We start from the raw sequence: 23,407 nt of genomic DNA, 5'->3' as shown, positions 1-23,407 counted from the left end.
TAGCTGAAGGGAGCTTTGTGTGCAGATATGTGTCAGTGTGTGATTTACTGATACCCACGCAGGTTACCAAAAGTTACATGACAAAAATAAAATGATATGTACTGTATATCTATTTCTCCAAACCCTTTCTCAACCCCACACACATATTTGGGAGGAAAACACATCAGAAAAGGACACCCACAAAGTATAACTCATTTGTTTGGTTTTTGTTTTTTTACATGACAACAATTGAACAATATCACACACGCAATATTGTTTAGCTGCATAATGGAATTCACAGCCGTATTGACATTACTCTTATCGCTTACTCATAAGTTCATACTGAGTAATTTACATTATTTTAAACATTAGTATTGAACGTTTATCAGGTGTTCGTTATTAACGTGACGAATTCAAGCTGGAAACATAACATGTAAGTAGCCTATATATATATATATACATATAATGCATACATATTATATACATTCTTTCTGCTCACCTATATACATTATAGATATTATCTTTATTATGGGTCAGTGTTTTCACCATGTTTTAAATTAACCCGCCTCTTCCAATGTCACAATTTGGCAACTTTTAAATACGATTCCACTTGTTCGCTAATAAAGATATTTCTGAATCCACTTGAAGGGCACATAATAAACAGACAAGCAGAATGATACACACAGTGAAAAGTTGCATTGCTCTTAAATATAAGCGATTGGAACACCACAATCAAATTAAAGGGGCTTTTAAAAATGCAAGAAGCAGAACAGTGAAATAAAAAACTTTAAAAAAAAAACAGGTTCTTGAGGTGCGGTTTAAGCTCTAAGGTGTTACAACGCAGCACTCATGAGCAAGACACTGTAAAAGATGAGAAAATTAGTCAAAAATTTCTGTCTAGCACGTTTACAAAAAAAAAAAAAAAAAAATCCGTAAAATGCAAAAATACGTTCTGTGTCTTGTAGCAGATATAACTTTTTTTGTTCCATTTCTAGGCCTCCAAAATCAAAGACCGCCTGGCAGCCATTTTTTATATTCATTATGTTTATGTCCTCTCGTGTCTCTAGATTAACACACCCGTCAGAGTAATATGTAGAGTAGTATGCACAGGAAAGGGGCCATAGGTGGGATGCTAGTTAATGGCCGTTATTTATTTGCTGGGATGACAGGTTTACAGTGGAACTGCTCCTAAAGTCATTACGGTGCCATGGGGAGGCGTTTTGTACGGTTGGCTACTGTCCCCACCCACAGACGCATTACTCAGCAGCACTATATATTGACTTTGTTAGTGTGTGCAAATAACATTTAGAGGTCCCTAAATAACAGGGGGAGGGCGATAAACAGGAAAAAAAAGGTGGTTTTGTTATAGTCACCATAAATATATAAAACATAAGAGATTATGAAAATATATGACATTATGATTATCAATTTTAAACACAGTAATTGAATGTAGCCGTATCTGCAGTGAGGCATTCACCTTATTTTGGTCAGACCTACAGTTCTTTGAAATTCTAGAAGTTCTACCCTAAAGGCAAACTTTTGGACTCTGAACTATTGGACGCCATCTACTTTGAACTAAAATCCAACACATTTGCATGAAATTTTTCTGCCCAGCAGCATGTGTTTTGTCTTGTACTGATAAATATTTCACAGTCTACTGAAAAACTGTCCTGTGGATTATTAATCAGTTGGTTCTAGAGTTATGGTTTGGGGTCGCTCATTTTATTCACGTTACTTGTTCAGCTAAATGCATTTGCTGCAGTAATGAAAAGAGGAATTAACAAATAATTTTGACATTTGCAATTACAGTCTTGATAAATTATGTTTAAAGAACTCCCTACTGCAATTCTGTACCTTAATGCATTCTTACTTAAAAGGGAAACTTGACTATAATGAGAAGTTACAATTTAATTATGTATTTTAAAGTCAACATGAAATCAAAGTTGACATATTTAGACCTGCATTCAAAAATGCATAGATGACATGTACCGACAACGAATTTAAAATATCTATTTGGAACTGGTATCTAGCAGTTGAGTACATAAACACATCATTGTAAATATTAGATTTCAGGATGCTAAAAAAAAAATAGACGAAGATTATTTAAAACAAGAAAAAATACACAAGGTGATGTATGAACATTTACTACACCCGTCTACATACAACAATTATACAAAACATGCTCTATGTACATAAAATTATTCCTTAAAAATATCAACAATAAATAGGGTCTATGCTTTAGAAGAAACAAAACACAAAGGGTAGCAAATGTTCTCATGCGCAGCAAAGCACCTGCTTTTAAAACAGCGATAAGCCTTAGCAAAAAGCAAATACACACTGAATTATTGTCAGTTTAACCCCTAGTACTGGTCTGTAGTCTTTTTTTTTTTATAATAATCATGGCTCGAATTTGAATAGGGATTTTAGTGTGATTGAAATTACAGCAGGCCTGAATTTATGCTATTTAGAAAAATATAGCCTATGTATGACCAAAAAGTGATGAAAATGTTGATCCACATAAAATAAACAATGAATAATGTAACTGACAACATGCAAAATGCATGAACAAAGCCTTCAGGCTGATATGACAACATACTGTCCTAAAGTATCAAGAGATAAAGGTGAATGCCAGTGTGTAATCTGAATGCTGATGAGACTTTTCAGATGTTCACTGCATATGTGACATCATAGGCAATGTCTCGTGAGCATCAAATAACTGAAATGTTTCAGAAGAGGACACATTTTACACATTCCCCTCTATCCATACATGTGAAACCAATTTCCTAAAGTGAGAGATTGAATTTGAAAGAGGAGATAATGTGATTCCTCACGCTAACACACACGCATACATAAGCCTGACTCATATAATAGGCAGAGAATGCTTTTATAAACCAAGTCATCGTCCATCTACTGAACGAAAGGGTCAGTATTTTTGTGTCCTGATGTAAGCTGACATGAACAGTTGGAGAAAACTACACTGTGCAGCAGTGTGGGAGGGGACTTTAGTATGTGTGAGTAAACGTGTGCAGAAACTGCCTAACCTGATTCAGTCATTGCAGGCTCCAGGCTATAAAGCAAAACACAGCCACTCGAAAAGTCCCATCTCACACACGGACCAAAGTAAGTGCTATGAAGTCTGGAGAATGTCACAGAAGGCCAAAACTGTACTAAGATGAATGAAAGAATAAAAATACCCACACAAATAAAGAGTGGGATCATCTCCTGATCCAAATCTCAAATTGCAAATCCAAGTCCAAATGTTTTGTTTCAAAACCAACTAAAGCTTGTTTGTTCATTTCAGAGATACACAATGTTCTCCTCTCCATCAGTATCTCTGCTCTCTGTCTCCATGGTAACAAAGGGCTGGTTGACAAGCAGGACGTCGGCTTGAGGAAGCCCCAGCCCTGTTCCTTCGGCTGACCAAGATCCTTGGAGATTGCTGAGCTGCCCCACATCTGTGAAGACAAATCGGATGTTATTAGTCATTACGTCATCAATAGTCACCTGAAGCAAACTAAATCATACCTGTCAAGCAATTGTCAGTGACCTATCTTATAAAATAGTGTTTTTGTTCAGTGTAAACTGAACTGAAAATATACCAATCCAAAATGAACGTTTAAGAGCAAACATGTTGAAGATTAGACGATGGGTTGTTGATTTATTAAATGAGCAAAAGTAAAAGATGACCAGTTGTCCCTATTCTCTTAATGAGTAATGGTTGTGTTTTGGGCGTAACATGCAATAAACCAATCAGAGTCTCATCTCCCATTCCCTTTAAAAGCCAGTTGCGCTCGCGCCATGGCGGATTGCTATTTACGTGGTGGAATTTGCAAGTGGAAAAATTTAACGCTTCTCTAGCGAAGAAATGGATCTGCTCGTGCGCAAAGTAAAAGCGGAAAGTGCGCAAAGTTAAAAACGGCCTCTGGTTTCCTTCCCTGCGTACCGCTGTGTTGCGCTTTTATCTGGCTAAGGTTGCATGGCTTGCCTTCACGTGGCTTTGCTTAGAGTCTATAATAATGAGCTGATGAGTTGAATCAGGTGTGTTTGATAATGGGGACATGCAAAATGTGAAGTTTTGGGGGTACTCCAGGAACATGGTTGCAAGTCTATATTGCAAGTCTTCATGTGAGGAACAGATTGAAATTTAAGACCGTATTCATTGATGGTCTTCCTATGTGTAAGGAACAGACCAAATTTTGAGGCCATCTATTTTCATTGTACTGTATGGAGCACAGAAGCTTCTTTTGTGTTTCACCAAAGAAAATAATAAGGGGTTGGAAGTTTTACATTTTCGAGCAAACTATTACCTTCATATTCATGTTGCTGCATTCAAAAAAATGTAACCCACACAAGGGGTACAGCTCAAGTGCCATCACATGTCATTTACATTCATGTGATGTTGTGAATGAAACTGATGAATCCTTCTAACATTTAATTACCTGCTTCTCAACAGGGACTATGACCCAGTCAAACAGTGACTATTGTAAGGCTGTGGTCTTGACCTCTGAATAAACAGTTAAACAAAGCAGTGTTATAGTCATGTTGATTTAACAGGCACTTCAATCAAGGCTTTCATATATAGAGAGATAATGGATAATGTGAAGGACAGGTAACAAATGTTCAATTTTGAAGGTAGACTATAAGGGAATTTCTTTTTCAGTTTAAGCCTGTGCATGCGTCATCAACATAATCTTTGTGACCCTAGATGTTTATGATGTAATTCACTTGAGGTGTCATATCAACAGGGGCAAACTGCATTTCCAATTGCTTCAGATCTTTAGTGGATTATTTTTCTTTCTTTTTTTTTCTTTGTTTGGTTGCCCCAACAAAACCTCCAGATATAGTGTCCAGTACATGTATTTTTAATGGTATTTTTTGAAAGTATCTTATGTGAAATGTAATTTTTGCTTGTCACAGTAAAGCTGAATTTTTTGCATCATTACTCCAGTCTTCAGTCACATGATCCTTCATAAATCATTCTGATTTGCTGATTTGATGCTGAAGAAACATTTCTTATTATTAGCAATGCTGAAAATGGTTGTGCTGCTTATATATATCTTGTAAAAATCTGCATTTTGCCTGAATAAATGCCCATCAATGGAGAAAAATGCTACTACCAGCACAGACTAACTGAGCCATGTCAACCAGCCAAACTAGACTGACTAGTCAAGACTGACAAACGCTGCATCCGAAATCAAATACTTTCCTACGATATAGACTGTGGAAAAACAGTAGGCCAATAGAATACAAAGTATTCGAAAAACAGTAGGTGAAAAGTCCCTGGATGACTTACTACTTCCACCGAGATTCTGAACTGCGCATTTGCTGGACACTTTACTATCCCATGAGGCCATGGGAGAGGATTTGTGAATAGTAGTGAAGCTACGCGACAGTTTTTAATGAATTTCATTCATACCATATTGGACATTCTGTTTTAATGGTCATGAAATAAGTTCAAATTCAAATGTAGTACCTGCTTAGACAGTATGCAATTACGCACACACTGATATAGTTTTCTTGTAGAAAGCAGGGGATTCTGGGTAAACAAATGTGGTAAATATACACTATGGATATTTATGTTGAAAAAGACTCTATAGATGATAAAGCTAGGAAGTGGGACCCTAATCTAACTAAACATGCACCCTTGTGCACACTCTGTCAATAATGAGAGAGGGTTAATGAGGCAATCAATATACACAGGATACAACATTTAAAGCAAGTAAATAAGATGTGTTATTTACTGTATTATACAAGTTTTAAAATGTTCAACAAGTACCTTTAGACATTACAGAGATGAAGTGTATGCGTTTGTGTGTGTGAGAGGGACGATTCGTAATGTTAAACAGACAACTCGAACAGCTCATGAGTAAATATCAGATGAATAAGTTTCTGTCCCTCTCCCCTCCTCGCTCTTGTGAGACGACAGGTCACTCGGTAAAGATTTTTTAGATCAATGTTCCAATCAGTCTCCCATAGCTGGCGGCCCTTGATTCACACGCCACTGTCATCCCGACAGTAAATAGACAGAGGTGCAATTGATCGCTGAGACAGATGTGTATCTGTGTGTGTTTGTACCTGGGTGTGATAGAGTGAGGATGAATCTTTGTTATTAAACACAGATTAACAACACAAAGAAGGCGAATCGACCTTCGCTGCTGCAACACAAGTTTTAATAATGATTCGCAAGTAGATGTGATGTAATCAGTTCTTCCTTTTGCATCTGCGTCCCGACAAAAAAAAGAAAAAAAGAAAAAAAAAAGCTGAAAATCAAGCCAAACTTGTTTTTTTCATGTTGTCAACAAGCAGAATGGGCAGGTATATAATGGTAGAAATATGTCAATCATTAGATATTCTGCAATACCATTTATATTGCAGCATATCCGTGACACGGTTTTAAATCAGAAAACTAGCACATACTCTAAAGTGAGTCGCAGATGGGTGTTTCCTGTGTGGACAGTTTGATGTGGCACACCAAATGTCTGGTGCAGGTTGTAACTGTAGGTTATTTACGGTTGCCATTAAGTAATGTTGCAACAGGTATTTTATAATGGCTTTAAATGTGATTCATCCAATTATTAATAATGCATCCCTGTTTTAAGTCTTGTTTTTAACTCAAGTGTTACATAATGTGAAGCTTTTTTACATTGAGCCAGATTTGATAAGTTTTGGGTCATTAAGATTTTTTTTTTTTTTTTTTTTAAAGAAACTTACTTTTATTCAGTAAATACATTTATAATGCTACAAAAGATTTCTGTTTCAAATAAATGCTGTTCTTTTGAACCTTCTATTCATCAAAGAATCCTGAAAAAAATACTAAGCATCATAACTGTGTTCAATATTGATAATAAGAAATGTTTCTAATGATTTCTGAAGGATCATGTGACACTGAAGACTGGAGTAATGATGCTGAAAATCCAACTTTGCCATCACAGGAATAAATGACATTTTAATTCAAATTGCAATAATATTTCATAATATTACTATTTTTACTACCGAGAAATGCAGATATTTTTATACGGGGCTGGAGAATGTTCAGCAAAAATAACTTACAAAATACTCATACTGTGACATAAGACTTGACATACTGCCAACACAACTAAGTAACAAGTGATTGCAGTAAAAACATTACCATTATTTGGGCTCTCTGTTAGACTTCTCAGAGGGGTCGAGTACATTGTTCCTCCGGTCCAACTCTCATGCCCTGCAGGAGCATCGGACACTCCAGCAGAGCTCTGTCTGTGGTTGGATCGTGCCAGGAGTGAATTGAGACTGTTCTGAGCACTGGGAGAATCTGAGAATCCTATAGATCCTGAGTGCAGGTGGACAGTCTGATGATGATGATGATGGTGTGGATGATGTTGAAGGTGGATGTGCCGGTTGTTTAGAGAGGGAGACATAAATGCTGCCTCGTTCACAAAAATGGATCCATGCTCGTCCTGATGGTGACCAGCGTCCTGCACGACAAAGATGCACATCTCTCACATATCACTATATCATCTACACAATACAACTCTAGAAACAACGCAATTATAGTATATACTCCTGCACCTCACTTTATGTGAAATTTTGCAGGATCGGATCATGTTAATAACACACAACTTCACAAGTCATGATGACATAGAACATATAGAAGTAGTAAGCATACTTAAGCTGTTTAATTCTATGAGTGAGATTGTGGAAAACAATATAAGATAAATAATTAAAAAGAGAAAATAATTCTTGTAAGAAATCTTGTCTAACATAAGTGGACTTTACAGAATATGGTGTATTTATTAAATGTTTTAATTAAATTATAGTGTAATCAGGGAACATTAAAGAAAACGTTAATTATAAAATTAGAGGTTAGCCATGATATTAAATTTGGTTTTAATTTCCAGCTTACCTTTATTAGCATAAATTATATAAATTTGTATTACGTCCACATTACATCATCAGTCATCCAAAGGCCTTTTCTTTTGTGTACTTCATTTGATCACATTTCTAAATGGCTGCTTAACTTCAGAAAACTGACAACAGAGCCTACAGTATGATGATGTTTTTGCCATCAGACATCATATCCACCTCTTCACCTCTCTTCCTGAGCTTTTCCTCATTCATTCAGTTGGTTAAATATGTGTATTGCATATGTATTTAAGGCCAGGCTGAATCATTAACCCACAAGCTCAAAATCACTGTTTTATGCTAATCGGCCCCCACAAATAATACCACAAATAACTTGGACCTGAAGTGGATCTATTGTTCATGTGTGTAGGAGAGTCTTACAGAAATATATTCCCCAAAAGGTCAAAGCTAAGATGGTGGAAGATACACACTCACAAGCTATTTAAGTCAAGATTTCATTCTGAGGAGGAATCCACGTAACAGCAATAACAGGCTGTGAAGGATTTTACCTCTCATATTCTGGCTGTATTCATAAGACTTCAAAAAGCTGGAATGTTTTTTCTTTTCTTTTACAACTGGACTTCAAAAAGCATCTTTATCTGGTAATGTTTTTTTTCTAGGCTTTTGATAGAAGTGTGTTATTTGATCAAAAATACAGTAAAACCAGAAATATTGTAAAATAATGTTTTCATAAAAAATAAAATAAAAAAAGTTTTTCTATTTTAATATATTTTAGCATGTAATTTATTCCTGTGATGGCAAAGCTGAATTTTTTGCATAATTACTCCAGTCTTCAGTGTCACATGATCCTTCAGAAACCATTCTAATATGCTAATTTGGTTCAAAATGGTTGTGCTGCTTAATATTTTCGTGGGAACCTTGTTGTTTTTTCAGGATTCTGTGATGAATGCAAAGTTCAAAAGTATTTATTTGAAATTTAAATCTTTTGTAACATTATAAATGTATTTACTGTCACTTTTGATAATTTGAATGCATCCTTACTGAATAAAATAATTAATTTCTTAAAAAAAAAATAATAAAAAAAATATATATCTTACTGACCCCAAACTGTAAAAAAATAAATAAAAAAATGATCAGCCTCTACCTCTGCATTTAGGAAACTGATTATGAAAAAATAAAAAATAAAAAATAATAATAATAATAATTCTAACAAGATTTAATCAATGGGCGTCTTACAGTAAATACAACTGATAAAACAAAGTATAAGTAAAACTAGGAAACGGCATAATTTAGAATGTATTCAGTAGAAGTGAGTCAAACACTGTGTCAGTGATGAATAAACCAAATATATTGTTGTGTAGACTTCATCAGACTTTATCAGTTGTGCAACAATATTATGGCCAAGCAGCATTTTGTAGCACGACACTGCTACTTGTTGAAAAAGTAACGTATTACTGTAAAAACTACAGTGTTTTGAAAACAGCTGAACTACTATCACATACTGAACAATGTAGTCAAGTAGTTTTATTTACTCCCCAACACTGTGTGTCTGTATGTAGTGAAGACTCTACAGAGAAGTTAGCCATCAGATGGACACCACTGTCCTACATCTCGCCCTTGCACTTTCCGATCATTTTTAAACAGTCCTTTACAAACCACACACCCAAATGAAACATCACTTCCCTGACCTGCAGAATGAAGTACAAAGAGTTGTTTTTAATTATTTTGCCTTGGTAGGGGCTTTTCAATTATAATTAATCATTAGCTTGTTTATTAGCGCACAGTCATGAGGTTGAAGCTTAGACCACCTCACACGGCCTAAGACTGATGAGCCATGAATTACTCTCATTTTCGCAGGTAATGAATCAGAGGCTTAGCTGTGTGTGAGAAACAGGCGCTTGACCACAACTGAATCCTCCCTGTGTACAAGAGGTCGAGGAATGAAATGTTTTCCTTCTCAGTGGACTGCCACACCTGATTTGACTCTGCCTGAAAAGGCAACATTGGCTTTAGACCTTATAAAATTCGTTGTGTTTGGGTTTTTGCCGTAGTCTTGTTTATTTGTCAAGGCGTGTTTGGGAGGTCTGGTCAGTTGGTTTAATCCAATCATCCAAAATACTGTTCATCTCAAAAACAGAAAGAGAAAGAGAGAGAAAAACACCACACATAAGAGGCTTTCGCAACAGTTCTAGGAACTAGCCATCAGGGCGGTCCCCCGAGAACTAAATGTTCCCAATTGCACTGCCAGGAGGAACTCTGAAGTGGCAAAAGTCATACGACAGCGACGTCGTTTAGGCGCAGCATTCAACAACGTCAGTAACTCTGTAGCGTAAAGGTTAAGTGCCTGGATTTTGGCGTTGGTCCATCCATCACTGTTGTCCATGTTCGTGGAGTGAGTACATGCAAACTGTGTGTTCACACGGCTTGTTTCGTATGGCATGCATTCGGCCAATCAACATACACTTACCTCACTGGTAGTTCCTATTGTGCTGGGTTAGACCCTCCTCTGAAGTAGGAGCTAATTTAGTCCTCCCAAAAGGCATTCCTAAGACTAAAATTGTTCCCAGTTCCTGCGGTGCGAACATGCCAAAAAGCAGGTACTTCCACCAATAGTTACACAAACTACCAAAATGCTCCTTCGGTGTAAAAGCCACATTTGGTGCGATTTTTGCAGTCGTACGAGCTCGCAGGCCATTTTTTTTTCTCTCGGGAAAATCATGTGGAAATTGTTGATGCTCGTATAGTCACGGCTCGCATTGTGCGAGAGGAATTACGAGCCGAGCCGGGCACACTATGAGCACCTCCCAACCTACCGATCATTTTCAAACACGTTTTAAAAAAGTTCAGGGAATCTGCCCAATTTTGACCCGTGTATAGGTTGTCCCCTATTGCCAAATCATGCACAACCATGTAGTGTTGCACGGTGCACCGATACTTCAAAAGTATCACGATTCTCTGAAATTAAAAACGTCACGATTCCTAAATTTATTCGTAGAATGACCGCGTTCCAGATTTGTAAGAGACGCATTTCATGTTGGTGTGCAATGCACGCTTCCAGTGCCTCCCTATGGACGTCTGTGTTTTTTCTCCTCACGCACGCAGCAAAGAAGCTGCAGCTGTCATGTGACAAACACTACAGCGAGATGGCTGCATGTGCGAGCACAAGTGATACTGTGGCCGCCGGTCCACGACTGGTAGAAAAAGATGACGCGAGGAGTGAAATATGGAAGTACTTTGCCTACCTTGCTGACAGTGAGGGCAAAGCTACCGATAAGTCGAGACCTGTTTGTCGTCAGTGCTACAAACAAATGCAAACAAAGGGAGCCAACACCTCGAACCTGGCGAAACACTTGGCCGACAAGCACGGCGAGTTGTACAAGGAGTTTAAAGACCGACAGGTTAGTATGTGAAAGATAACATGATCACGTTCATGCCCTCAAGTCAAATGAGAAGGCTATGGTTTATTTTGTGACAAGTCACTATTTTGCACCACCGTAGTTTGACAAGGCTATCTAGAGAAATAGTAGGCTAACTATGGGCATTATCCTCATAATGCTGCTAAAAAATTTTTTACCTTGAATGTCATTGGTCTAATTTATTTTTTATATTTTTATATTTCATATTTTGTTCAAATGTTTAATATATCTGCTGTTCATATGTTCATTTATTAGTGTGTTATATGATTAGAATGTTGTCCCGGTTTTAAAATAAAGCACAGCAATGATATTTGAGTGTTTCTGCCTTTTCAGGAAAAGTATCGAAATCGCAATTCGAAATGTTTCTTGCACCAAATCACCATACATGAATGATTTCTGAAGACTGGATTTCTTTTTAAATATCTTTCTGACCCCAAACTTTTTAATGGTACAGAGAGAGAAAGAATGCAAAAACAGCTGAACATTTTAAGGAAAAGAAAGAAAGAAAGAAAGAAAGAAAGAAAGAAAGAAAGAAAGAAAGAAAGAAAGAAAGAAAGAAAGAAAGAAAGAAAGAAAGAACAGATAGAAGGTCTTTTTACATGACCAAAAAAGAAAGCAAATGGGATCAAGAAAAACAGGAAATATAGTTTCTCAGCCTTGAATTCATAACTGACAGTTTTGTTCCATCTTCAAAGTCAGATGAGAGAGGATTTGGGAGCGCTATCCTCTGACATCACTACCTGGGTGTTTTGGCAACAGAGTAAAGGAGGAAAGAGCAGAGGAGCAAAGAAATATGTCAGCATTTAGAAGACAGCTGTGTCTCCAGACTCAAGCTGTGCACGAAGGCTTTTATGACATTCCCACAGCTCACAGCTACAGCTTTTAGAAATATTTCAAACACATACAAACATATACGAAGAACATGCATATAGAACAAACAGGCAGAAACTACAATGGCCCTACAGCAAAGCTGCCTTAGTGGCACTGGTGGCAATCCATCACAGGAAGCAAGAGAGCTGCAGTCTCCTCACAAATTGTTCTAAATTAAACTACTTTCAATTAATGCGCATAACACAAATGTATAAAGGTGTTTTAAAGTAGATTCTCCTATGTGGTATTCTAAGCCAATTCAAATCATTGTACAAAAGCCAGCGAAATCTGACAAAGTGCCGAGTCTTCTCTGATGTGCAAACTGACCAACCAGAATATGAATGACAACAAGTTTCTTTCAAAAACATGGTTAAAAAAAGAAGATTTAAAATTTGCAATCATAATCAAGTGCAATAATTAGAGGCAGTTTCTCAAACCTATAGATGTCAAAAAATGATCACCGTTAATGTATGCTACAAAGACATTTTTGTTTAATTTCAATAATATGTATTGTATATGTAAATGAATAATAATATTTTGTTTCTGAGTTCTTGTCCAACCCTGAAGTCACTGTGGCCTACAAAACTGACTGATATTCAGAGCTGTCAGGTTCAATTTAATGGGAAATCTCAAGTTTCTGTCATCCCACCTTGCAATTATACAGGTAAACGCATACGGTGCGTGAAGTTTTCATATCATTATAAAGTAATTCATTTGTTGACTAGATGCAGCATTAATGGAGAACAGCAGTTTGCAGTCAAGGCTGAGAGGATGCTAACATTAGTACCTCAAGCGGTTAAAACAATGTGACAAACCGCATACAAGCCCAACCCAAATATTTAATGTCACGATTGTTACCATCTATTTGCATTTGTTTTTATCCAGCTGGTTGCTTCTTTGCATTTGATATGCAGGGAAGCTGCATATGTAAATCTAGAGACATGAGAAAGCAAACTGATATGTTCATGCAGCCAGAAACATACACAAAAAAAGCTGAAAAGCATTCGATATCAGTTCTTTTTTTTAATCGCCACTATAATACATATTTTGCTATTTTTATTAGATAATAAAGTGTTCTAAAACAGAAGCAAATAAAGTGTGAGAGTAAACATACAATATACATATGCGTTTAATTTCAATGCTCTGGCCTTTGTGTAGATATTTAAAGCTGGTCATCATTCAGCATGATTGGATTTCTATGAAAGGGTAACACTACAATAAGATTCCACTTGCAACATTAACTAAGGGTCAGTATTGTTCATTGTAAATATCTATTAGTAAATGTTGAAATTAACATTTTAAAGCTGTATCTCTTAACATAAGTTAATGCACTATGAACTAACAGGTTTAATTAATATATTAATACTGTTTATATTTAAAAAGTACAGTACATTTTCGTGGTTCAGTACTGTTTTTTCAATTTTTGTAATAAAGTTTAGCACTATTTTATGTTTTGTTTTCATTCGGTATCCATTTTACAAACTATCGGTTGATTAAACGGTTATTGGCCAGCGTGGTCCAACCTAGGTATCGTTAACGGTAAAATCCACTATCGGTCGACCTCTATAAAAAACACTACAATATTCCATAAAGGGTAAGAATTTTCAGTTTTGATTTCATGGTGGCTCATGGTGACTTTAATTTACACATCACACAGACCACCACTGAGTCCGACACATTCCCATCCACTCACTGATCCTACCTGTGTCTGCTGTCCATCTAGTGGTATGACCATGGTGGGCAGGTTATGCTGGCAGCCATGCTTCAAACTCTCCAGCAGCCTCCGCTGAGTTTCCAGCTTCTCTTTGTCCTTTTCTACACTCCTCTGACCTTCTCGCAGCCTCTCCAGGCTTTGCTGGTATTCCTGCAGCTGCTCATGGAGTTCCTGTCGTTCGCTCTGCAGCCTCCGCTCCTCTAGGTGGCACAACAGCTCCCTCTGCTCCAATGACGTCTCCAGCTCCGACTGCTGAATCTGCCGCACCTGGCACTCTCGGTCCCACTGCTGCCGCTCTCGTACCAGGGTGCCCCGTAGACGGGCCACGTCCGCCAGCTCCTCCCGACGCCGCTCCACCTCCCGCTGGCGCTCCTGCTCCTGCAGGGCCTGGCTGCTGCGAGCGATGGGCAGTGGGCGGGAGTGTGGGTGAGAGGAGGTGTTTGATAACAGGAGGAGGAGGAGCCTCTGGACTTCAAAGCAACTGTCTTGGATGGTGACTGCGGCCTATTCACAAAAAGCGAGAGTATTAATGTAAAGGAGATCAACGGTGAGATACCTTTTATCACTGCTAACAATGGCTCTTCTCTCCAGAATTAGCTAACGCCAGTGTGTAGTGTCTCGGCTAAACCATCACTAGGTAGGCAACAACCCTCAATTCATCCGACCTGTATCATCAAAAGGTAAAGTCCTTCTTTTTGGCTCTTTAAGCTACAAGTGCACTACCATTCAAAAGTTTGGGTTCAGTAAGATTTTTTTAAGGAAAATAATATTATCAGAATAGAATTATTAATAGAATAAAAATGATCCCTGTTTCCCAAACATTTTAAGCAGCACAACTATTTTCAACATTGGTAATAATAAGAAATGTTTCTTAAGCACCAAATCAGTATATCAGAATGATTTCTGAAGGATCATGTGTCATTGAAGACTTTGCCACAAGAGGAATAAATTACATTTTAAAATATATTAAATTAGAAAACAGTTATTTAAAATTGTAGTAAAATGTCAGTATTACTGTTTATACTATATTTTTGATCAAATAAATTCAGCCTGGGTGAGCATTAGAAACTTATTAAAAAAAAAAAATCATACATTGCCCAAACTTTTGAATGGTGATGTATATGAATCCACTTACACGAGCCCCATCCACAAATTGCATCTGAGATATGTGTTTTTAAACTCTTCTCTCATGTTGTCTCTAGTGACTTGTTAAATAGAGCTGTTTTTAGTCCTTAACCTGAGGAAAATGATCACTTTTAGACACTGGTTCCCTCTGGTATATCTAATGGGTTTTTAGCACAGCAGTTTACGATTTATGAGTAAAATAAGGTCTGTGGTTTACAATACTTGAAGACATTGAAGAATTACTTTCACGTTTTGTTCTACAACACAAATTACTATCATAACTCAAATGCATGTTGCTAAAAATGTAAGTCTATGCTCAGGTTCAGATTCATGATCAGAGAAAACTGACTTTGAAAACTGTTACATTTTCAATCAAGCTAAACCTTTTTCTCTCTCGTGGTTTTAAGTGTTGACATAGTTAACTGTTGGCCTTTATAGAGAAAAATGGTTGGCTGATTTGTCAATCATGTAAACATACTGTAATATCAGGGTAAAAAGTCTCTTATGCTCAGCAAGGCTGCATTTATTTAATCAAAAAGACAGTAAAAGCAGTAATATTGTGAAAGATTATTCAAATTTACCTGTTTCCTATTTTAAAATGTAATCTATTCATGTGATGGCAAAGCTGATTGCTGCTTAATATTTTTGTAGAATTCTTAATACATATTTTTCAGGATTCTTTGATGAATAGAAAGTTTAAAAGAACAGCATTTGCTGTATATATTTTTGTAAAATTATAATGTCTTTACTGTCACATTTGCTGAATAAAAGTATTAATAAAAAAAAACACTGACCCCTAACATTTGAAAAGTAGTAGCTGTAGTCCTTGTGTAGCAGTTTGCCATCAACTGTTTTTAAAGCACACAAATTCACATTTGAGGTCTGACTATGTGTGTACATTATGCTGTAGAACAAAATGTCAAAGTTTTATTTGACTCATGAATCAAACAGTTATTCTAAAAACCCATTCGGTATTCCAGAGGGAACCCATTTTGAATTAGCCTTCCAGGTTAACCTACAAATTGACATCATGACTGAGCAGCTCTATTATGTCTGCCTACTCACAAACAAACAATAAAAATGCATCCAAATCTATCCCTTTGACAATGATATCTAAAATAGCTAGGAAATGGCAATGTTTTGTAAAAAGAAGGACGATCTCTTTTAAGAGCCTTTCACAGGTGTGTCACTTATGTCTACATCCAGCATCACCTGCATTACAACACATCCTATTATATATCCAAACCACAGTGAGTTAAATAAGAGATAAAGCCACATAGTTGGTCAAACATGTTCAGGCGATGAAACTTAAGGCTTGGACAGAGCTATTACAACGTAGTCATATCGCGTGTTTATGTGTGTCTGACGTAAGGCCTGTCCACTATAATTATTCTTTCAGTTGGTATGTGGTTGTGTGACATGAGCTCACCTGTAGACTGTACAGCAGCTGAGTCAAGCTCTGCACACTCTGACTCACCTGCATTAAGACAACAAACAATCAGCAAGAAAAAGTAAAGAACTCTAAACCAAAACTAAGACTTTTTTTAATCTGACACATCTAGTCTACTACTCGAAAGATAACAGCATAGATGTGAGCAGTATAGCAATATGTTCCATTCTATCACAAACAACAGTGCAATACATTTCATTTATTTTTTTTGCCAGACATCTGCTTCTTGTAGCACATTTTACGAAACTGCAAACGTTGGGTTTACTTCAGCTGTTTTCTAAAGATGATTAAAAAACTTCAGCATCTGTTGACTCAAACACCAATTGGTTCTTTATCTACAAAGTCAACAGACGGCACAGGAAACACGCGGCGGTGACCTGAGTTAAAGAAAACAGCCTCCCAGCCAAGTAGGTTTATAAATGAGTGAGGCAAAGCGTTCACTCAAGGATGTATGAGTAATGTGGGGGGACACAATAAGCCATGGGTACTGATTACCTCCCAAAAAGTGATAGGGTGATTTCTTAATGGGAGTTAAAATGTTTGTTATGCCTAGATGTTAGTTTCCTAGATCCATTCAACATTGTGTTGGGCTAAAATCTTTTTTTTTGAGTGAGAATTAATATTATTTGTGCACAATCTGCACATCTGGATGTTAGTGGACTGTAATGTGGAAATAGAAATGTGAAGAGAGAGTTGCAATAAGCACACTCTTTTGTGTTGAAATCAACACAAACAAGTCTGCCCTCTTAAGGCAAGATTTATGCCCTGTCTATGTCAATATCAAGTTTATAGCACCACCTGGTGGACACAAAACTATGTTTTTGTTTGCTGTTTTTCTAGGAATTGCTTATGTGCAACAGGACAGATTTGGCCAAAATCTATGATAACTGAACTGAAAACAAATATAAGTAAATATGAATGGCAATCTAAATCTTAAAACCCAAATCAACCCCGGTTTCACAGACAAGGCTTAAGCCTAGTCCCAGACTAAAATACATGTTTGAGTTGCTTTTTTAACTGAAAGCAACTTAAAATGTCACTTCCATTGTTTTGTCTCAAGATGCACACCAGTCATTTTTAAAGGCACATTTATAAAAGCTACTTAAATGTCCTAATTGAACTAAGGCCAAATCCTGGCCTAATCTAAGTCCTGTATGTGTCCAAAATAAATATTTAAAATCCAGTAAAACACAAGAATCCCTTGCTTTTTTAACAATAAATGGTAAATACCTTGTAAATATTTAAATATCTCCTTTCATGAGCTTGTGCCCATGTCAGCAGCACAAAAAAACCTAATCAGCATGACATACTGTGCAGCGCACCACAAGACAGCAGAAAATAGATCCAAGAAAATGAAAGCCTAATTCTTCGCTTTTATTTTTAATGAAACGGGACCCTGGAGGCAGTAAAATGGACTCCTCTTATTTCAAGCTCATTAATACTTAGTAACACAAAAGATTGAGATGTGATAGTGGAAGAAGAATGTGAATTATTTATACAGGGTGACTCTACCTCTTATGCTGCAAAATTTAAATCACTAATACTGGAAAATATTCAATATTTTTAACCCATATTTGTATATTTCTATTAGTAATCAATCATGCGGTGACATTATACTACCACAATCCATTTTCTAGTAGTAAACTCTTGTGCAAATGATGGCCATTTAAATGTGTTTAGAGGATAATTCCGGTATTTAGCACTTTGAGTCTCTTTTCTGGTTTGTTTTGGATGAACTATAGTGGTGGACACAGAAATTTTGACGATGGGTCCTGACTCCTGTCTCGACTTTTTGACTCGTTTAGAATCGCCCTTGACCGCTTCAGAGTGGCTGGCTACAGGCATGCACAAACATGGCCTTAAAACAACCCTTAACGTTCGTTTTCAAAACTGCGCAATTCACAGAGTGGTTAGTGGTTTTCATTGATGATTAAAAACAAATATATCGGCGCAATGTATGATTTCAATCCGTGTTATTTGCTATAGTGGAACTATTTTTTCAGATACCTCACAACCACATGTAAACTTCCGCTCGATAAATCCTCCAACAGAAATCAATGGGATTTTACAAAATGCCAAATAAAACACGACAGAAACTGTATTTTGCTACGCTACTTGTTTTGGAACATCACTAACCACTCGGTGAGTTGCACACCGAAAACGATGTGAAAACGAACGTTAAGGGTTGTTTTAAGGACATTTTTGTGCATGCCTGTAGCCAGCCACTCTGAAGCGGTCAAGGGCGATTCTAAACGAGTCAAAAAGTCGAGACAGGACCCATCGTCAAAATTTCTGTGTCCACCACTATAGTTCATCCAAAACAAACCAGAAAAGAGACTCAAAGTGCTAAATACCGGAATTATCCTTTAAGTGCTATTTCCGAGCAGGATCCAGTTCACATTTACCTTCAGCTGAATATTGTGATCAGCGTCCGCACTGTGATTAAAGGCCTGGGTTTTTAAGCCATCCTCTCCTCTCCACTCCTCCTCCTCCTCTTCTTCACTGTGGTGGGTGTCCGTCAGTGGGCTCTGGTTGTCAGGAGGCTGAGGCGAGGAGGAACCACAGGGCTCAGATTGAGTCTGTTCTTCTGGACCAGACAGGACGGCAGCAGAAGCACAGTGAGAGGAGAGAGCTGCTCTCAGGTTCTCCGCTAATAAACAGAGAGTGTGACAGCGCGATATTAATAACTGTCAAGATGGCTATGCATGCAGTTGTGTGTATTGTGGTTCAATAACATAAAAAAAAAAAAAAAACTTGTATTGTTAAAAAGTAAGGTTAAAAAGTATTGAAAAAGTGAAGCATATTGTGTCTATAAATCTATGGGTGTGAGTATGTGCATAATATACTCTAAATTGTTTTAATGGTTAGATATTTTGTTGTTGAAAGTGTCTTATGCTCACCAAGGCATTTATTTGATCAAACATACAGTAAAACAGTAATATTTTAAAATGTGATTGCAATTGAAAATGACTGTTTTCTATTTTAATAGGCTTTCATATTAAATGTAATTAGTTGGCAAAACTGTGATGGCAAAGCTGAATTTTCAGCATTATTACTCCAGTCGTCAGTGTCACATGATCCTTCAGAAATCATTCTAATATGCTGATTTGATGCTCAAAAAAACATTTCTGATCATTATCAATGTTGATAACAGAATTTTTGTAGAAATTCTGATACAATTTCAAAAGAACAGCATTTATTTGAAATCGAAATCTTTTGGTAAATCATAAATGTCTTTACTGTCACGTTTGATTAGTTTGATGCATCGTTGCTGAAAAAATTATTATTATTTTAAATCTTTCTGACCCCACTCTTTTGAACAGTGCAACACTGTTTTGACCTCACAACTTTTGAATGGTAGTGTATGTATTGACGTGTGTCTCTCAGCAGACTCCCACCCTCTTTAAGAGCAGCGCCGAGCAGTACTCCAGCCTGGGGGATGTCTTCAGTGCTGGGCCGTACCAGCAGCCTTGGATCTGGACCTGCCTCGCGCTGTCCTGCCATGACTGACAGCTCGGCGTAGATGTGGAGCTTCTCCTCCAGATTGGCACAGATGAGATGATCGTGGCCGCACAGAGACTCTGTGAAAGAACATGGTCGGTTGTCATGTTAAAAATAAAAAAGTTCTTTAGCTGACGCAAATGAAGCTACACCACTCATTGACTGCTATTCGAAAGAGACTGGTGAAATATTTGTTTCTTTGCAAGCAGCATTCAAAAATCAGATGCATTTAATTTTATTATTAGATGTTTTACCAGTAACAGATTATTTCTGAGAGCTCTTAAAGCATGAAATGAACTTATCAATGCATGCACCGACAGTATACAGTAGGGCAGTAAGGGTTTGGGATTATGTGCATTCTTGAGGTGCCATAACCATTTGTCAGAACGTCATTTTCCTGCAATTCCATAGTAATGTAAGATAAATTAAGATGAATGGCAATGCTAATGGATAGATATATCTAGGTATTATAAGTTAAACATTTCAGCTATTATAAACCGTCTTTGGATTCATCAGCATAGCTGGTTGCTTACCTTGAAGCCTGTGAATCTTTTGGATCTTTGCTTCGGTAACTCTCTTTTCCTCTTCTGATTCACTCGTAGTCTCATCCTCCTCTTCAGGGCAACTTAGCAAAACAAATATAATTAAAAATTAGTCAAATCACACACTACAACAAAAGTTGAAGAGAGATTTTTTTTCCTCTCAGCTGTCCTTGTAGAGAAGATTCAATATACACAAGTACGACATGTTTCATCTTATGGTGTTATGGTGATGGGAACAGTACTGCCCTCCTCATCACTACACACCTCTCCACAGCCTCTCTGATGAGTCTCATCCAAGCATTGCGTTCATCTTTAGAAGCAGCGTGCACTTCATACATCTCAGGCCCAGCTGAAGATGCGCTGATCAGAAACATGCCTCTCTCCTCATTGGCCACCTCCCGCACTATCAGCTTCTGCAGAGAGATCACTGGAGGCTTCTGGTCCTGAGAAACAGTGCAAGTGAGTAAGATAACATATCTAACTTTACACGAAAACAAACTGTCATTCAATGCACACTTAATAGAAGTGTGATATAGAATATGATCAAATATATTCCCTGAATACAAATAGTTACACTACTGCTCAAAAGTTTGGGGTCATTAAGATCTTTTTTTTAAAGAAATGAATACTTTTATTCAACAAAGATGCATTAAATAGATCAAAAGAAACAGTAAAGAAAGACATGTACAATGTTACAAAATATTTCTATTTCAAATTAATGTTCTTTAGAACTTTCTATTTATCAAAGAATAAAAAAAAAACAAAAAAAAAACAAATGTACCATGGTTTCCACAAAAAAATATTAAGCAGCACAACTGTTTTCAACATTTTAGACACCAAATCAGCATATTAGAATTATTTCTGAAGGATCATGTGACATTGAAGACTGGAGTAAAGGCAGCTGAAAATTCATAAATAATAATTTTAAAAGAATTAAAATAGAAAACAGTTATTTGAAATGTCATTAATATTTTGCAATACTACTTATTTAAAAAACATGAAAAGACATTTTTACCAAACCCAAACTCCTGACCAGTAGCGTTTGCTTTATAGAGATGAAAACACATTGTAATCTCAGAAACCAACCACAGTGGCAAAGATGTATTTCTGATCTTTCTCTTGAAGGAACACCAATGAATCAGACAGCAAAAACGCCAGAACATCTGTGGATGATCAAATAATGTCATCAGATATTTCATCTACTTAACCAGAATTAAGTACAAATGGCTGTTCATATGTCTTTCATATTGACTACTGCGTGATGTGTTGTGACCGTTTCATTGGACAATCACCTTTCAGTCTTCCTGTGGCCGTCTTCCAGAGCAGCGAGCCCTGGTGCCGCAGAGCCCTGCCGCTGGTGATGTCTTGCTTGCGGAAGGTGTAACCGCTCTTCAGTTTGGTAGTACACTTGTTCTCCATGCGGCCCAGGACCTCACTCAGCTTCTGGTTCTGCTCGAACTGACTCACGTGCTGGTCCACAGCAGAGATCAGCTCTCGGATCAGGACTAGCGCACGAGACAGGTCAGCATGCTCTTCTGTGTGCTCTGAAACAAATAACAAAAGAAACTGAGTCTAAACAAATGTTTGGTTGTGATTTTGTGTGTGTGTGTGTGTGTGTGTGTAGGTGAGGAATAATACCCTCTGTGTACTGCAGTATTCTCTCCAGGAGGACAGGGTATTTCGTTATTCGCTGTGTCACTAACAAAATGCATTCTGGGATTTCTCGCCTCTTTACCAATGAGTTGCTACTCTGTTGCTGTGGAACCAAAAAGATTAGAGTGACTAACTGAAATTCAGTGCTGCTGAAAGCATCCATAATACATCAGTATGCGACTGATTTAGTCATTGTGTCATTTGAATCTTACTTTGATGAAGAGCTGAAATCTCTTGTTCTGCTGCTGAAGCTCTTTGAAGTAGCTGACCGCTTCTGTGTGATGACTGCAAAACTCACCATACACCTGCTTCATCTTCTCTGCATTCTCCTGGGAGAACTATGATGAAAACAAACACACACCTATGATGTTTCCCATGATGTAGTTCTTATGTTTTATATGTTTATGTACAATCTATATCTGTCATTCAATATAAATAAATTCAGGCATGAAACTCTAGATGGTGTAGGGTGAAAGGGGTTACCATGTTTAGCTGCATAACTCTAATGACGCATTCATTTATTTGTCTTTATCGTCTCTACAGCTTTTTCACTTATCAAAAGAGTATAAGGATTATGTCAATGATACATCAAATATTTAATTATGATACAGGTGGTTGCTGGGTTTCTTACCTCTATCAGCTTGCAACATATATCTTTTGTTAATGAGAACACATATTGCATGTTTTTAGAGCTAAGCCATTCGGGGGAAAAAAACGTCACATGTGAGAATATGCACTAGTACCCTGGGTGGACCCAGGAGTATGATGTACCATGACTGAATCAAACCTGCGGGAAGTAATTAATGGCAGTTCTATTGTTAAACCGACGTGGTTCAAGCAATAGATGTGCAACAAAGTTACTGTGGTTTTGGGAAACAGTCGTGACTAGCTAGTTAGTTTCTCCAACAATGTTTTTGTATTCTGGTAGTTATGCAGCAAGTTAAGTCATAGTTCACAAAACGTGTCTGGAGTGTGCTTGTAGTACAATCTCAAATGAAAATATTTGACTCAAAAGAAGGATTTGTTCATTGCTGCTTCTCTCATGAATGTGCCAAGGAGGCTTAACTCCGACCCTAATAGGCAAACCGCTTGGTCACGGTTCTGCCATAATATCTGATTAAATGGTATTCTTTACAATGAGGCTCAATTTGTTAACGCTTGTTAACTACATTGGTTATCATGATTATCAATAAAAAAATATATAATCTAAAATATTAATTTTAACATTTATTAATACATTTTTAAAATCAAAAGTCCAGAGCTAACATAAACTTACAATGATCAGTTATATTTCTATTGACTAATACAGTAAATA

General features: G+C 37.1%; 1 protein-coding gene across 9 annotated transcripts in view; it reads right to left on the bottom strand.

Annotated features, from left to right (window-relative positions):
* Positions 1-338: 338 nt before the first annotated feature.
* arhgef28a (Rho guanine nucleotide exchange factor (GEF) 28a) overlaps positions 339-23,407 on the bottom strand; it is a 44,385-nt gene continuing 21,316 nt past the window's right edge. For 7 of the 9 annotated variants that reach the window (XM_084415283.1, XM_084415284.1, XM_084415287.1 and 4 more), the window contains 12 exons: positions 22,305-22,430; positions 22,078-22,195; positions 21,732-21,983; positions 21,526-21,602; positions 20,704-20,882; positions 20,431-20,522; positions 19,795-19,977; positions 18,802-19,046; positions 16,376-16,423; positions 13,810-14,325; positions 7,109-7,433; positions 340-3,434 (listed from right to left, as the gene is read on the bottom strand). In XM_084415283.1, the coding sequence (XP_084271409.1) occupies positions 3,277-3,434; positions 7,109-7,433; positions 13,810-14,325; positions 16,376-16,423; positions 18,802-19,046; positions 19,795-19,977; positions 20,431-20,522; positions 20,704-20,882; positions 21,526-21,602; positions 21,732-21,983; positions 22,078-22,195; positions 22,305-22,430 (2,319 nt within the window). In that variant the 3' untranslated portion in view covers positions 340-3,276. Of the gene's footprint in view, positions 3,435-4,418; positions 4,484-7,108; positions 7,434-13,809; positions 14,326-16,375; positions 16,424-18,801; positions 19,047-19,794; positions 19,978-20,430; positions 20,523-20,703; positions 20,883-21,525; positions 21,603-21,731; positions 21,984-22,077; positions 22,196-22,304; positions 22,431-23,407 lie in introns of all 9 variants that reach the window. The other 2 variants (XM_084415289.1, XM_084415291.1) reach the window with 2 other exon arrangements.

Source organism: Rutilus rutilus, assembly GCF_951802725.1.
Source record: "Rutilus rutilus genome assembly, chromosome: 7".
NCBI classification, from domain to species: Eukaryota; Metazoa; Chordata; class Actinopteri; order Cypriniformes; family Leuciscidae; genus Rutilus; species Rutilus rutilus.
The sequence above is the reverse complement of the archived record's forward strand: the minus strand, read 5'-3'. Positions and strand labels throughout refer to the sequence as shown.